Raw genomic sequence first — 15600 nt, forward strand, 5'->3', positions numbered from 1 at the left:
CAAGACAGTTTCATTTTTTTCTAAAAATGCAGAGTATCCCATTGTTGGATGTACATCACTGTATTCATATAACCCCTTTTGCTTCCCAGCATGGTCTCTGATTTCCTCTAAGACCCATATGGGATTTCCCTGTGACAGACAGTAAGTTTGTAACAGAAACAGGAGGGCCTAGAAATGCATGTTATCTACTTGTGGCATTGTCCTGATAGACTTCTGAGAACTATTTATGGTGAAGAATGCATCCCAGCCAAAGAACCAGCACATCAATTGCCGGGGTCCAGCCCCGGTGGATCCAGGGAATTCAAAGCATGGACAGTGTTGGCGAGGAAAGACTTATTTATTGATTAATATAAGATTAGATTAGAAAGAAATAGTGTAGTAGGAAAATTTAGTAGAGAAAAGAAGGCTGAATAACTTGGCTTACAGGGAAAACCAATAAAATTCCAGACAAGGAACTTTCACCATCTACGTTAGGCCACTGGCGTCTGTTTGAATATCGGAGAGTACCCCGCTTTGGGCTCTCTCTCTTATGGATCTTAGAAGCCGGGACAAGTAAGTAGACATGGTGAGCCTCCCCGCTCCAGATGGGAATTCAGCTGAAAAAGGGGAGAAAAGAATGACATGGGGAAGCCCAGCGTCGGTACAAGACTCCAAAAACTATTTTTCAAAATCAGCTTATATACCCCAAGTTGTACATAAAGAAATAATGGAATATGCAGAGTAATGCAGGGGCAGCAGTCCTGACCCTCATTGAGACAAACAAGGCTTTCTTTTTGCATACCCTCCCGTACACAAAAGGTCTCAGGTGGTCTACATTATCTTCTGGCCAAGAGGCCTGTTAACATTTTTACGGCTCTCTTCCTGGATAATTATCCAGAAAACTCCTTTTCCCTAGAAGTGTTTTATCTTTACTCTGCATCACCCTCAAAGTACTAAATAAAGTTACATTCTTGTAGAACAAAGGTGCAGTGGGTTATAACAAAGAAAGTACTTAACTCAAAGATCTGACGTTGCTAATACCAGGTCTACTACCTGTTTTTCTATATACCAACTATATCTAAAAATAAAAGATATGAAAATTTGGCAGCAAGTATTGGCTCAACAAATGAAACCTTTAATCAGTCCTATTCTAATGACTTTGACTCCTCAGAAGCCCCTACCTTCCTAGGATGTTTTAAGCTTCCTGTGCCTCCTGCAGTCGAGAGGCCTCAAACAATCACATGCACAGCTGTACGAATCCTGCAGGCAGGCTAGAAAGCCATCAGAGGGGTTTTTGGATAGAAACACTCATATTATGCCCAGGAGATTTATTATCTAAAAGCTCTAATTTTTTCCAGAAAAAGGTGGTGGGGGGATAGCCCCCTGTTAATGACAGAAGAGTAGGTGGAAAGCATAACACAGTAAAGCAGGCAGATTCTGGTCTTAGGGGGTGGATGCTCAGGAAATTCCAGGGGGAACCCCTGAAGCCGATCACGTCCTTGCATTTTGTCAGGCTTCCTTCCGCATGACCTTGTCACGGGCGGGATTCCTCACGCTGGCCCCCGGCAATCAATGATGTTTATTGGAGAGACAGAAAAAGATTGAAGTATTATAGCCCACTAACAGTCTAGCAAAAAAAAAAAATAGTTCAAGAAGTACCCTAGTTTTATACTTTCTTTTAAAAAATCAGTGAAAAAGAGACAAAAAGAGCATGATTACAAAAATGATGAAGGCAGCACATCCTTACAAGTTATTTGCATTTCTTACATTTGTCATCCCAATTCTGTATCCAATAGTGTAAAGGAACTTGTCTTTGAAAATGCAGAGATGTAGAGGACCATCATGAAATGGGTCCATTAAGGGCTAGCTCAGGAAAACATGTCTAATAACAGAATGCAGAAAACCCAAGAGAAAAATAAAGGAAGAACGGAAACTTTCGAGATCCACAGGTGACCAAAATTCAGGAATATAAATAAAAACGTTATTGCTGTGTGATGTAATCTTCCCTTTATCTTTTCGTTGACTTCTTTCTTTGAAGATGTATGAAGCAGATGATTTTCACTCCGTATTTATTTGAGGGAACACATTATAAAGTAAAATGAACAGATGAGCTCAGATGCACAGGAAACAGAAGTTGAAAACAAAGGGAACCAAGGAAGAAAGAACATAAGGTACTGGAATCAATATTGAGAACTTGCAGGTCAAAGGCTGAGGGCAGAGGGGTGGGGGTGACTGAGAAAGCCATCAAGGACAGTTTCTACAGGGTCACTGAGCCAGGAGCAAACGAGGTCCTGAGAAAGTACTTCATTGTGGAAGAGTTAGCGCTAAGCAGGAAAACTTTCTGTGCTGTGAAGAAGCTGGGACAGAAGGTTCTTCCTTGAGTGTGACCATCTTCACTTCAGCTCAGGAGCCCTGCAAGACACAGAGGAGAGAGTTGTTTCCAGACATAACTCTACAAGGGAATGTTAATGTTAATATTAAAGCATTACAGTTAGAAGGGGGAAATATTCTTAAGTTTCCTGAGCCAAAGCTACTTTAGAGCACAAGCCTTTTATTTAGTTGCAAGAAGAAGCTTTAGTGTAACCTGCCTGATGAGAAGTCAAGTCTAAAGTCTTTCATTATTTCTGCCTCTGTCTTGTTACCTCTACCATCTGTTCCAGGGAGACTAAAAACGATTCTAAAAGATAAAGAGCATACCTGTTGGCTGAAGTGTAGGGCGTCCTAGGAGAGACAAAAGAAGATATATACTTAAAAGATATAGAGGTTGATCCATCCCCAAAACACAATGCCCCAAGCCCCAGGGCCCCACCAGAGATCCTCCTAACACATCATCTGATGCCAGGGTTTATACGCGGGCAAACACTGAGAACATGTGACCCATGAAGTTTCTCTCATACTAATCCAATGCAATTAAGTCAGCCTTACTGTCTCTTCCTGCATTAGTCCCAGGATCTCCACCCCAAATCCCCACGCATATTAACCTTTCCTTATCTCTACAAGCCACGGTCTCTTATGTTTCACCCATACACATTTCTGGATCTCCAGGATATTAAAGTCAGTTAGGGAAATAAGCTTAGACAAGGTCACTGATATACAGAGAACTAACTTGAGCAAATGCTAGTAAACTAATGCTCAAAATTCTCCAAGCCAGCCTTCAGCAATACGTGAACCATGAACTCCCTGATGTTCAAGCTGGTTTTAGAAAAGGCACAGGAACCAGAGATCAAATTGCCAACATCCGCTGGATCATGGAAAAAGCAAGAGAGTTCCAGAAAAACATCTATTTCTGCTTTATTGACTATGCCAAAGCCTTTGACTATGTGGATCACAAGAAAGTGTGGAAAATTCTTCAAGAGATGGGAATACCAGACCACCTGACCTGCCTCTTGAGAAGCAACAGTTAGAAATGGATGTGGAACAACAGACTAGTTCCAAACAGCAAAAGGAGTACATCAAGGCTGTATATTGTCACCCTGCTTATTTAACTTATATGCAGAGTACATCATGAGAAACGCTGGGCTGGAAGAAGCACAAGCTGGAATCAAGATTGCCGGGAGAAATTTCAAGAACCTCAGATATGCAGATGACACCACCCTTATGGCAGAAAGTGAAGAGGAGCTAAAAAGCCTCTTGATGAAAGTGAAAGAGGAGAGAGAAAAAGTTGGCTTAAAGCTCCACATTCAGAAAACAAAGATCATGGCATCCGGTCCCATCACTTCATGGGAAATAGATGGGGAAACAGTGGAAACAGTGTCAGACATTATTTTTGCGGACTCCAAAATCACTGCAGATGGTGACTGCAGCCATGAAATTAAAAGACGCTTACTCCTTGGAAGAAAAGTTATGACCAACCTAGATAGTATATTCAAAAGCAGAGACATTACTTTGCCGACTAAGGTCCATCTAGTCAAGGCTATGGTTTTTCCAGTGGTCATGTATGGATGTGAGAGTTGGACTGTGAAGAAGGCTGAGTGCCAAAGAATTGATGCTTTTGAACTGTGGTGTTGGAGAAGACTTGAGAGTCCCTTGGACTGCAAGGAGATCCAACCAGTCCATTCTGAAGGAGATCAGCCCTGGGATTTCTTTGGAAGGAATGATGCTAAAGCTGAAACTCCAGTACTTCGGCCACCTCATGCGAAGAGTTGATTCATTGGAAAAGACTCTGATGCTGGGAGGGATTGGGGGCAGGAGGAGAAGGGGACGACCGAGGATGAGATGGCTGGATGGCATCACGGACTCGATGGATGTGAGTCTGAGTGAACTCCAGGAGATGGTGATGGACAGGGAGGCCTGGCGTGCTGTGATTCATGGGGTCGCAAAGAGTCAGACATGACTGAGCGACTGAACTGAACTGAACTTGAGCAAAACCATATGTCTTCCTCCAAAACTCAGCTGCCCAAAGGCTTCTTACCTTTTTGATTTCTGAAGTAGATGAAGAGCCCCACCGCAAGGAAGAGCAGACCCAGCACGAAGCCCCCGACTCCACTCATCATCTTGCTCTGAGCAGAGTCAGATCGTGCCCCTGAGAAAAGAAGCCAGTTTTAGTCATTTTTATCCCAAATTCTCTTCTCTAATTGTGATGCTGAAATTGTGAACTATGGGAATGAGGAAAGAAGGCTGCCCTGGAAGAATTAGAATAATTGGCCACTTCTGGAAAAAAGATTAAAAATCACATTGAGTAGCTACAAGGTTCAGTGAACTTATTTAAATATCACAGCCATGCTATTAGGTCACATGACTTCAACATCTAATGGATGAGGAGCCAAGGACTCAATGAGGTTAAGTAGCTTGTCTAGGGTGACAGATGTAATAAAAAGCATAGCTGAGGTTGGACTCCACTCATGCCAAGCACATCCTTACATTGTAGAGGGTGCATCTCTTTTCAGATCACAGTGAAGAACTCAGAGCAACAGTGTCAGAAGCCCAGTCTGAGGCAGGGGACTGGTGCCCAGGGCCACGTAGTGTCTGTGACTTGTGATATCATGGGAAGCTCAGAACAGGGACATGTCTTTTCTCCTTGTCAAGCAGAAGTGCCTCCCCAGGGGGTGTAGGTATTTGGAGAAACTATCCCAGGATATCTGTAAACTATCACAGGATTTCTATCATAGGCTATCTTGGGGCTCCCCCAATAACCTCAGCTGAAGGACAGGAGAACAAGGAGCAAATGAACACATGGTGTAGGGAGAGGAGACACTCAGGGGAAAGCAAGCCCCCTCCATGGTGGGTGAGGGACTTATGAGATCAGAAAGCTCACTCCATTCCACTGTGATAGGGCTCGTCTGGCTGGGGTGCTCCACTTGGCAGGTGTAGACCTCTCCACTCTGAGGAACTGTCTCAAGCATCACCATGGTCTGGAAGGTCCAGTCTCCATTCTGGATCAGGCCTGTGGAGATCACCCCAGCCTCCTCTTCATGGCCGTTCCGGAACCACCTGACTTCAATGTGGCCTGGGTAGAATCCATTCACAGAGCAGACCAGGAGGTTGTGGTGCTGCAGGGGCTGGGTCTTTGCAGGATACACAGTCACTGTAGGCTCCACTAGGAGGGAAAAGGTGGAGGCAATCAGTGAGGACAACCGAGTAAGTCTCCTTGGTTAGCTGCCTTTCAGCCCCCACTCTTAAGTTCCAGACTGCAGCCTTGGGTAGGCCCAGTGGCACAAGAGGAATTAGTGCCATGAGCTTTATCTTTAACATTAACACATTGGACCATTAGTTTGAAAGATGTTGAGAAATGTGTGTTTTCTCATGCAGTGAAATAGTTATTCATTGTTGAATTGAAGTGTTTACACATCTTTGCAAGGCATATAGCATATTAATTAAAAGCATAATTTCTGAAGCCAGACTGCCTGGGTTCAAATCCAGGTTCTACTTCTTACTGATTGACCCTGGGAGAATTTTTACATTCCTCTGTGCCTTGACTTCCTCATCTATAAAGGAGGATAATAGTACTAACTTATCTCTTAGCATTCATTATTTGAGGATTAATATACCTAAAGTATGTAACATAATAACAGGAATTTACCCTACAATGTATTTTAGCTGTTATTATCCTTGTTTAATTCAAAGCCATGGGGATAAATTGGGGGAAAGCAGTAGGATAGGTGTGGAGAGAAAGGATGAAATCCTGGGAAAGCTCTCTCAAGGCACTCATATCTTAGAATATCTCAGAAATGGTTCTGCCCTATGAAAGATACATGTGATTGTACTCTGTGAGTTAAATCTCAAGAAAATGGTGAGTCCTGAAGGAGAGGAAAAGCCATTAACTTTTTTAAAGCATATATAAATTCTTACATACCACTGATCAACCCATCTCCTTTGTAAAACAAGCATATTTACTATTGGAACTATTATTATTTTACATTTTTCTTTCTTTTTAAGCTCATATTTGAGTTCAAGAGAGGATGGGAGACTCATTAATATGTATGCTTATTGCCTGATACAATCCCTAAAGCTAATGGGTTCAATAAAAAAAAAAAAAAATGAAATCTGAGGAAAAGACATTTTTTACAATATCATAAGATGAAAGATTTAAGATTAATCTAAAGCATCTTTTCCAACCACAACACTGTGAGATTAGAAATCAATTACAGGGGAAACAAACTGTAAAAAACACAAACACATGGAGGCTAAACAGTATGTTACTGAATAATCAATGGATTAATGAAGAAATTAAAGAAGAAATTTTAAAAATACCTAGAAACAAATGACAAAGCAAATGCAACAATCCACAGCCTGTGGGACACAGCAAGAGCGGTTCTAAGAGGGAAGTTTATAGCAGTACAATCTTAACTCAGAAACAAGAAAGACCCCAAATAAACAACCCAATCTTCAACTTTGGAGAAAGAAGAAGAAACAAAATGCAAAGTTAGTGGAAGGAAAGAAATCATAACGACCAGAACAGAAGTAAATGAAATAGAGATGAAGAAAACAATAGCAAAGATCAATGAAATTGAAAGCTGATTCTTGAGAAGATAAATAAAATTAATAAACTTTTGGCCAGACTCAATCAAGAAAAAAAAAGGGGGGGAGAGGAGTCAAATCAATAAAATTAGAAAACAAGAAAGAAGTTACAACAGACACCACAAAATGCAAAGGATCCTAAGAGACTACTACAAGCAACTACCAACAAAAGGGACAACCGGGAAGACATGGGCAAATTCTTAACCGCTCCTGAATCCCTCCCCAGCACCTTCCCTCTCTCCAGGCCCACTCAGACCCCAGGGCACTGTTCCCGGCACACACTCTTCTCTTCGTCCCACTTCACACACACACACTCCCCTCAACAGTCACTGACAAATTCACACACTGTCTCTCCAACAACACACTCTCACAGGAACCCCAGCTTCTACTTGCTCACATCCTACATATTAATACTTACCCTGGACTCAGTCTACCTCTGTCTCTAGCCCTGTCTCTCTCTGTCTCTCCCGTCTCACAGTCACACATTGACAAAATCACAGTGTCTGCTGACAACACGCTCTCGCAGGAACCCTCCTAACTTGTACTCACTCGGCCCGGATTGAGTGAAGTATCTCTGTTTCTGTCCGTCTCTCTGTCTCTGTCTCTCTCTCTCTTACACACACACACACACACACACACACACACACACACACTACTGGCTGCCCACCCCCGCGCTCACCTCGCCGCTGCACAGTGAAACTCTCACCGACCCCGTAGTTGTGTCTGCACACCCTGTCCACCTCGGCCCGCTTCTGCTCCAGTATCTCCTTCTGGCTGTTCCAGTACTCGGCGTCCGGCCGCCCCAGCTCAGTCACCGCCCGGAACTCGCCCCAGTCGCTGTCGAAGCGCGCGTACTCTTCTCGGTTATAGATGTATCTCTGCAGGAACCGCACTCGCTCGGTCCCATTGGAGAAATGACACTCGCTCTTAGCATACTCCAGGAAATGTGCTGCAGAGACGGGATAGATCTGGTCACAGGGACGGACTCCAGGGGGGAGGCTAATGAGGGATGGAGGGCAGGGGCGACACCCACCAATGCGGGACGCCCAGGCTCAGTTGGGGCCGCTAGGACCAGCCCTAACCCCCTCGCTGGCTCCGCCGGCACCCCAACTACCAGCACGCCTTGGGTTCTTTCATCTTCGCTCAACAGACGGAGGCTGGGGAGGCTTGGGGAAATCTCTCCTATCCAAGCCTTTCCCGACCTAGTCCAGCTTCCATGCTTGGCTGGAGCCCTCTAGGCCTGAGTCCTCTAAGCCTGAGGACTTAGAGGATTTCCCGCATCACCACCTCTTCCTAGAATCCTCCACCAGAAAACCAGCGCTCTCCCGGCATCCTACAGCTCTTTTAACGGTTCCTTAAACATGTTCACCTCATTTTGCAAATGTTCGGTTGGGGCTGACCTTGCCACAGGCCTGTGCTACTCTCTCAGAATCCAAAGAAACAAAAACAGACATGTCCCCACCAATCATGGAGCTTAAATTTTAGTGAAAATGATAGACAAAATTAAACAATAAAAGAATTTATACAAGAGTGAGAAATATCAGAAGTGTTAGAGTTCCGTAACAAACAATTATAGGATGACCTGAATTACATTAGGTGCCAAAAAGTGGTCTCTAAGAGTGACATTTAATGTAACATGAAAGGCTAAGTTGGCATGCACTGAGGGAGGAAACTGGGTGTATGTGTATGTTTAGGGTAAAAGGGAGACGCGTTTCAGGTGTCTGTATTTTGTACATTAATACCATGTACAAAAGCTTGGAAGAAGTGACGGACTTCTTTAAAGAACTAGAAAAAATATTTCATTGAAGTACAGAGAGTGAGAGGGAGGAGGTAAAAGACTATACTGGAGAAATCAAGTACTTGAGCCAGTAACTTAAAAGTCCTGTAGGTGATGTTAAGATTTTGACTTTATACTATATGTAAGGGGAACTATTGAGGAGCTTTAAGGAAATTAAAACCAAAACCCTAATACAGTGCTACAATCTCTTTCCTGTATTTTCAAATTAAGAAAGCTCAGAAAAACAGATTTTTAAAAAAATTGGTGACAAATCTCAATTGGCAAATCTGACTTGATGAGTTAAGGGGTCAAATATGGCTCTGAGGGTTGGGGTGGGGTCTGTTCAGTACATGGTAGGCTGTTTACCAGCATCCCTTACCCCTACAGAGTGGATGTCAGAAGAAACCCTCAGTATAACAACCAAAAATGCCTCCAGATATTTCCAAATGTTTAGGAGTCATGGAGTAGGAGTAAGGAGTGGTGGTCTGTGACCAGATGAGCTCCACCGGTATAAACCATCTGAAAAAATCTACGGTGCAAACACCATTGTTAATTTTGGAGCAGCTGAGAATTACATTAAAAGTTTTGCCAATAGTCTGTCTTGGTCCTACATCAGATCTATACTTTTTAAGAATCCAGCCCAAGTGGAGAGCTACTTTTCCAGTAAAGCACATTTATTCAATATAAAGACTTCGTTTCCCTCACCAACAAATTACAAAGTCATGTAATTTATCCTTCACATCATCTTCCTTCTTGATTTCTCTGCCACTGGCCCACTACTTGTCTATACTATACAAGTAAACTACAGTTACAGACATTTTATTCCCATTCAAAGCCCCAAATAATTCATTTTCTAACTTTGTCTCCTACTCCCAATAATACCAGTAGGCATTAAATTATCAGCCTTGGTCATACAAAGAATTCTTATTTCTGTAGTCAAGTCCCATTGGAAAGGAAGAAAGAGAGGGAGAAAGTGACCTCATTTAGACAGTTAACAAGAATTGAGCAATTCCCCAGACTCTGAGAAGAGACTTTCACTTATAAATGATGGCAGAAAGTGCACTGTGAATCAGATCAAGTCTATCTTAATATTCAGAAATTCTCTAATACCTCCCTGTCAATGACAAAGTTAAAAAATAAAACTGTGTGAAGTTAATTTTTTTATGGTAGCTTGTATGGTTAGCACTGTTACTGCAACTCATGTGCCCAATTTCAGGCTGCCAATTTAGTAAATAAAAATATAGGTTTCCCAGTTAAATTTGTATTTCATAAATTATTGTTGTTTAGCTGAAATTTAAATTTAACTGGATCCTGTGTTATATCTGGCAACCTTAGCCCAACTTGCTAACAAAATTTCAGAAGGAGTACATTTAATACTTCTTTTTCTTCTTCTTCACATGCCCATGACAGCCTGCACATACACTATGAACCCATATGAAACTTGTAAAATAAATGCAAAATTAATGAATATTCCTCCTATTTATTGCTTATAGTAGTCTTTTTAGCACTGTTCATATCATAGGTACTCAATAAATACATTGCCATTTTAATTTTTATAAACCCTATGAAAGTAAGCTCACAAGATCTATTTGTTTACTTGCTAAAGTAAGTGATATCTTCATCATTTGGCAATTGTCTTCAATCAACTTTATCACTAATTACCATTTTGAGCACAAAAGAGCAGAAACATTGCTTTCTATAAAATAATAATTTATATATGAATCTAACAGAGTATGCTGAAATAAAAGAAAAGGAATTTCCATAAACTCAGTTCCACACTATATAATCTGGCCTCTAGCAGCAACTATGTGACACTGGGTAAATTATTGAAACTTTTTTAATATTAGATTCCATAGATATATTTTAACTGCCACAGATTCGATGGGACAGTTATAAGAATTCCATACTGAAATTTATGGGCCTGGTATGTAACAACTACGAAGTGCTTTGAGGTTGCATGCTGACAGAGACTGGGTTGTTTTGTTTGTTACTCCATCCTCATCAGCTCGGGGAGTAACTGTTGTACTCTAGGTCACTCATAAATATAAGGTTGTATAAATCAATGGCTTTTTCCATAACCAGTCACCCCTGCATACATACAAGGGCATTCCAGTGTTTTTTGCTGGTGACTGAACCTCTCTGATTCTCAAGTCCTCCCAGCATTTCTTCAGGTTCTTTTATTCTTATACTTTAGGTCCAGCTTACTCTCTGATTCTAGAGCACAGTTTCCCCCCGATTTAAGCTACTCAAATGTGGCATCTGCAATCCATTCCTCACTTCTTCAGCTCTCATTCTTTCTTCAAAGGGTCCAATCTAGCTCCTGTCCTGTATGTTCTGTTGACTGTAAACATCAAGTCCTCCAAACCCAGTGTTGATTTCTTTGTCATGTTCTCACTTGACCCTCCTTAGTCAAACTCACCACAACTGCCACTCCTTCCCTTCTTGAAAAATCTATTTTATTCATTTGCATGCATCACATTCTCTTGGTTTTCCCCAACATCGACAGTACCCCTTCCCAGGCTCTTTTACAGACTCATAAGCCCGTGGCCGTCTGGACATGGCCCTTGCTCTCTTTTTCTGATCTACACACACTCTCTCCTTCCCCTACTGTCTTATATTTTAACACAGTGCATATGTCGGTGACCCTGACATGCCATACCTTCGGCTCTGGCCTCCCCTTGAATTCCAATTTGATGTTTTCGACTGACTTCTTGAAAGCTCCACATACACGTTAATAAATTATTTCAAACTTAAAATAAACAAAACGTACTCTTCTATCCACCCACTTCAAATTATTTCCTTCCAAAACTTTTCCTATTTCAATAAACAGCACCACCAAGTGACTTTCCTCCTAATCCCTCAGTGCTCTGCTGTGCTCAACTCATGTCTGACTCTTGGCAACCCATGGACTGTAGCCCGCCAGGCTCCTCTGTTTATGGAATTCCCCAGGCAAGAATACTGGAGTCGTCACCATTTCCTCCTTCAGGGAAACTTCCTGACGTAGGGATCAAACCCACGTCTCTTACATCTCTTACATCTCCTGCATTTGCAGGCAGATTCTTTAACACTAGCGCCACCTGGGAAGCAATCCCTCAGTAGCATTCACATATCTTTTTAAAGAAAATTTAAATGTTTTGCCACAGCCATCAGGACCTAATATGATTTGTTCCCTGACTTCATCTTCAACCTCATCTTATTCCACATGCCAGCTTGCTTTCTATGCTTCAGCCACTTTCTTGCCTTCTTTTCTGTCCCTTTAGAAAATCAAACATCTTCCTCACTTCATTCTTTCCCTGTTCCCTTACATCCTTCACACGACTGGCTTTCCATCATTCATATTTCAACTAAATGTCATTTTTACCAGCCCCCTGAACTGGAATCAGGTGAACACAATTCTCATTGTTCCATGTCCCTGACATATTTTTTTTCAGAGCACTTATTTGTCTCTGAAATGTTTTTCTTTGTTAAACTTCATTGGGTTGTTGTCTTTCTCTCCTGTCTCCATGATAGCAGGGGTCTTTTCTTCCTTATTCAAATAGAATTTTCTGGGCCTAGAACAGAGCCCAATAGATAATAGCTGTTCAGAAAAAAAAAATTTTATTTTTTTGGTCTAAACAAATAAACTCTGAGTTTTGGAAGCTGATTTTTGTGGGGATCTTGGAAAGCATCCAGAAGGGGCTTCAGCTCCAACACTTTTATTCCGATGACACATTAAATTCTTTCTACCTTCTATGACAAATTCAGACAAATTTCCTCTTTCTCCTCCCACTAGTTGTAAGAAACATTCAAGTTAAGTAAAAGGTGATTTTTAAGAAGGAGAGAAATTTTCACTAAGTTTCATCTCATCTAATGGACTACATAGTGCTGATGGTCTGTGTAACTTGGAGATTTTCAGTAATGGTGATGACATGACTGGAAAGGAGTAGGGAATAACCGGAAAGATTTATTAACATGAATAATAAGGAACAGAGACTACATGATAGATGAAGCTATGAAATTTGAGGCCAAGACCTCAATAGGCCAATGAACCCCCTTGACTTGCTTTTTTACTTTCAACCCTATGGGATGGAAACAACTTCACACTCTGTACCCTGCTTAGGGTTTACGGTTTGAACAACATGAAATTGCTGATAATTGATTGCTATTGACTTACAAAAACAGAATTTTATATAATTTGTCCTCCACTAGTTAAATCCCTTCTCATGGGTTCAGGGCAGAGAATGGGGAGACGTAGGAGAAACTGATTGTGCAGAAAGATTCAAAATAGACTCGTGATAAATACTAACCTATGTCAGGTTTTCAGAATTTATGTGAATTCTTTAAGTGTCATAGAACATCTCATAAGGTGCTCCTTATCTATAGAGTCATTCCAAGTACTAAGAATCTCTGCTTAAGCGTTAGGGTGCTTTCTACAGAATAGAGAGAAAACCAACCGCAACTTTTGTCAGAGGACTTCCATTACAGGGACATAATCCTTATAAACACTGGAGCTCAGGAGAAAGGAAACAGCTTAATGGGGAGAGACCTTTTGATATATTCTTACATACTAAGGAGAGACAGCATAGGTCCTATAGAGGACACAACACAGAATCTTCTAGGAGAGATCTTTCTAATTCCTTTTGAATCCACAGAAAATTTTTGGTGAAACTTTCCCTTTTTTTGGCATGCATGCTAAATTGCTTCAGTCGTGTCTTTCCCTTTGCGACCCCATGGACTTTAGCCCACCAGGCTCTTCCATCCATGGGATTCTCCAGGCAAGAATACTGGAATGGGTTGTCATTCCTTCTCCAGGGGATCTTCCCAATCCAGGGATCACACCCCATCTCTTGCATTGGCAGGCAGGTTCTTTACCCCTAGCACCACTTGGAAGCCCTTTTTTGGCATAACTGGTGGTTAAAACCATAAAGAGTATGCCTGCAATGTGGGAAACCCAGGTTCAATCCCCGGGTCGTGAGATCCCCTGGAGACGAAAATGTCTACCCACTCCAGTATTCTTGCCTGGAGAATCCCATGGACAGAAGAGTCTGGTGGGCTACAGTCCACGGGGTCACAAAGAGTCAGACATGACTAAGTGACTCACACACTCACACACACACACAAATAAAGGAAACTGCTGTATGAGGAATTATTTTGACATTCTTATTTATAAATCTTAAGACCCTAAGAGAATTGAATGCAAGGCTGGATAGGTTTTATTGGAGGAGGGTTGAAAAGAAATGGTTCATATATAGGGCGACAACTTATACAACTCTCACTAAGTGGGCAAGCACCCAGGCTCCTTTGCTGTGGAAAGAACTAAGGGTCCATACAATAAAGATAGGTGGTCAATAAGAATATATCATAATTTTTAAGGGACCTGGCCTGGATATAGTGACAAAGTTAACTCCGTTCCTCCCCACCCCCCTCCCCCATGATAGGTCACCATCCAAGGTATAAACTTACGTCGGATCTCCCTGGCCCAGGCCAGGGGAGGGCTCAGCACCATCAGCATCACTATCAGAGCTGCCATCTGGGAGCCTCCAGAGAAATACAGGCACACCATGCCGGAGAACAGCAGAGGACAGAGAGTGAGAGGAGCAGGCAAGTCCCTCTCAAATGGGTACTGTGACCCTCCTCCACCCACATCCCAAATAATACCAACCAAGGAATTCATTTGCTCCTGGATTGGGTGAGCCCAGGCTAGGCAACCAATCAACATCAGAGACAAATAGCATCATCAGTTGCTGGTCAGAGATTCAATATGAAGGTCCTCTTCTGAAACAGAATTTTCTCCACTAAAAGAATTGTTTTAATTTAGTACTTTAAAGGTTTGACCCAGTTGCACATGAAATATTTTAACTGGGCCCCTATTGTGATCTAACTTTGTGCTGGTCAGTGATGGTCACACATTTGTGTCTTTAGGAGCATTCATTCCTCTCACTTGGAAACAGAGCTGTTTTGACAAATGCATATGAGTACGTTAGGAGATGAGGGAGTGGAGAGAAAAATGATTGCAATTGAAGGTCTTTAATTTGGTCCTACTTACATCATAACTTAGTGGTGCAGATTTGGGAGAATTACTTAAACTCTCATGAATGAGGGCTTTCCTTGTGGCTCAGCTGGTAAAGAATCCACCTGCAATGTGGGAGACCTGAGTTCGATTCCTGGGTTTGGAAGATCCCCTGGAGAAGGGAAAGGCTACTCACTTCAGTATTCTGGCCTGGAGAATTCGACCATACAGTCCATGGGGTCGCAGAGTCGAACAGGACTGAGCGGCTTTCACTTTCACTTTTCATTTTCTCATAATTGGAAAGAAGTCACTTCAGTCTTTCAGGAATTTCAATACTTAAAAGTGCTATGATTCTGTGAACACCTCAAGAAATAGTATTGCTGGTAACGGATGACATTACAGAACTATAATTGTTGATTGGAGACTATATAGTCTGTACCTCCTGACAAGTAGGGGTGTCTCTGATAAACAAAAGGAAATTTTAAAGTTAGTCAATAACTTAACCTGAATGAAAAGATCTTTCAAGTGATACTGTCACTGAGTTTAGAGGCATCACCAGAATATTCATCTAACTGCGCTGTGGCAAACCGTCAACCTCTTTATTAAGTACAAATATTGGTCTAATTATTTTTCAAAATTTCACTTAGATTTTCCACTAGCAACTGACCAAGTGATTTCAGGTGTATATTTGTAATGTTGTCTGCTTTATTCAATATACACAATAAATATTTCAGCAGTTATTTCACTAGTAGTCCATCCTCATAAACAAGTCTCTACCCTCAAAGACTAAGTTTATTGTAATGATTTTCCCTCAGTGGGAAAGGACATCTCTTCCTACGTGGTATACCTGTCAAAAAAAATCAATCTTTCAATACTGTAGAGCAATTTTGAGAGCACT

General features: G+C 41.7%; 1 protein-coding gene across 1 annotated transcript; it reads right to left on the reverse strand.

Annotated features, from left to right (window-relative positions):
- Window positions 1-1754: 1754 nt before the first annotated feature.
- LOC120870614 (DLA class II histocompatibility antigen, DR-1 beta chain-like) lies at window positions 1755-14344 on the reverse strand. Its single transcript, XM_040250390.1, has 6 exons — window positions 14156-14344; window positions 7616-7885; window positions 5234-5515; window positions 4391-4501; window positions 2677-2700; window positions 1755-2391 (listed from the first exon to the last, which is right to left on the reverse strand). The coding sequence occupies exons 1-6, from the start codon at window positions 14253-14255 to the stop codon at window positions 2378-2380; spliced, it is 801 nt and encodes a 266-aa protein (XP_040106324.1). The 5' UTR covers window positions 14256-14344; the 3' UTR covers window positions 1755-2377.
- Window positions 14345-15600: the final 1256 nt, after the last annotated feature.

Source organism: Oryx dammah, unplaced genomic scaffold (genome assembly GCF_014754425.2).
Source record: "Oryx dammah isolate SB20612 unplaced genomic scaffold, SCBI_Odam_1.1 HiC_scaffold_11, whole genome shotgun sequence".
NCBI classification, from domain to species: domain Eukaryota; kingdom Metazoa; phylum Chordata; class Mammalia; order Artiodactyla; family Bovidae; genus Oryx; species Oryx dammah.

Bases quoted from the DNA above. Each gene is read 5' to 3' on its own strand.
- LOC120870614 (XM_040250390.1), bottom strand. From the start codon at position 14,255: ATGGTGTGCCTGTATTTCTCTGGAGGCTCCCAGATGGCAGCTCTGATA. The intron at 7,886-14,155 runs GTAAGTTTATAC...CCGTCTCTGCAG, and splicing joins CTGGGCCAGGGAGATCCGAC to CACATTTCCTGGAGTATGCT. The intron at 2,701-4,390 runs GTAAGAAGCCTT...TGTCTCTCCTAG, and splicing joins CTACTTCAGAAATCAAAAAG to GACGCCCTACACTTCAGCCA.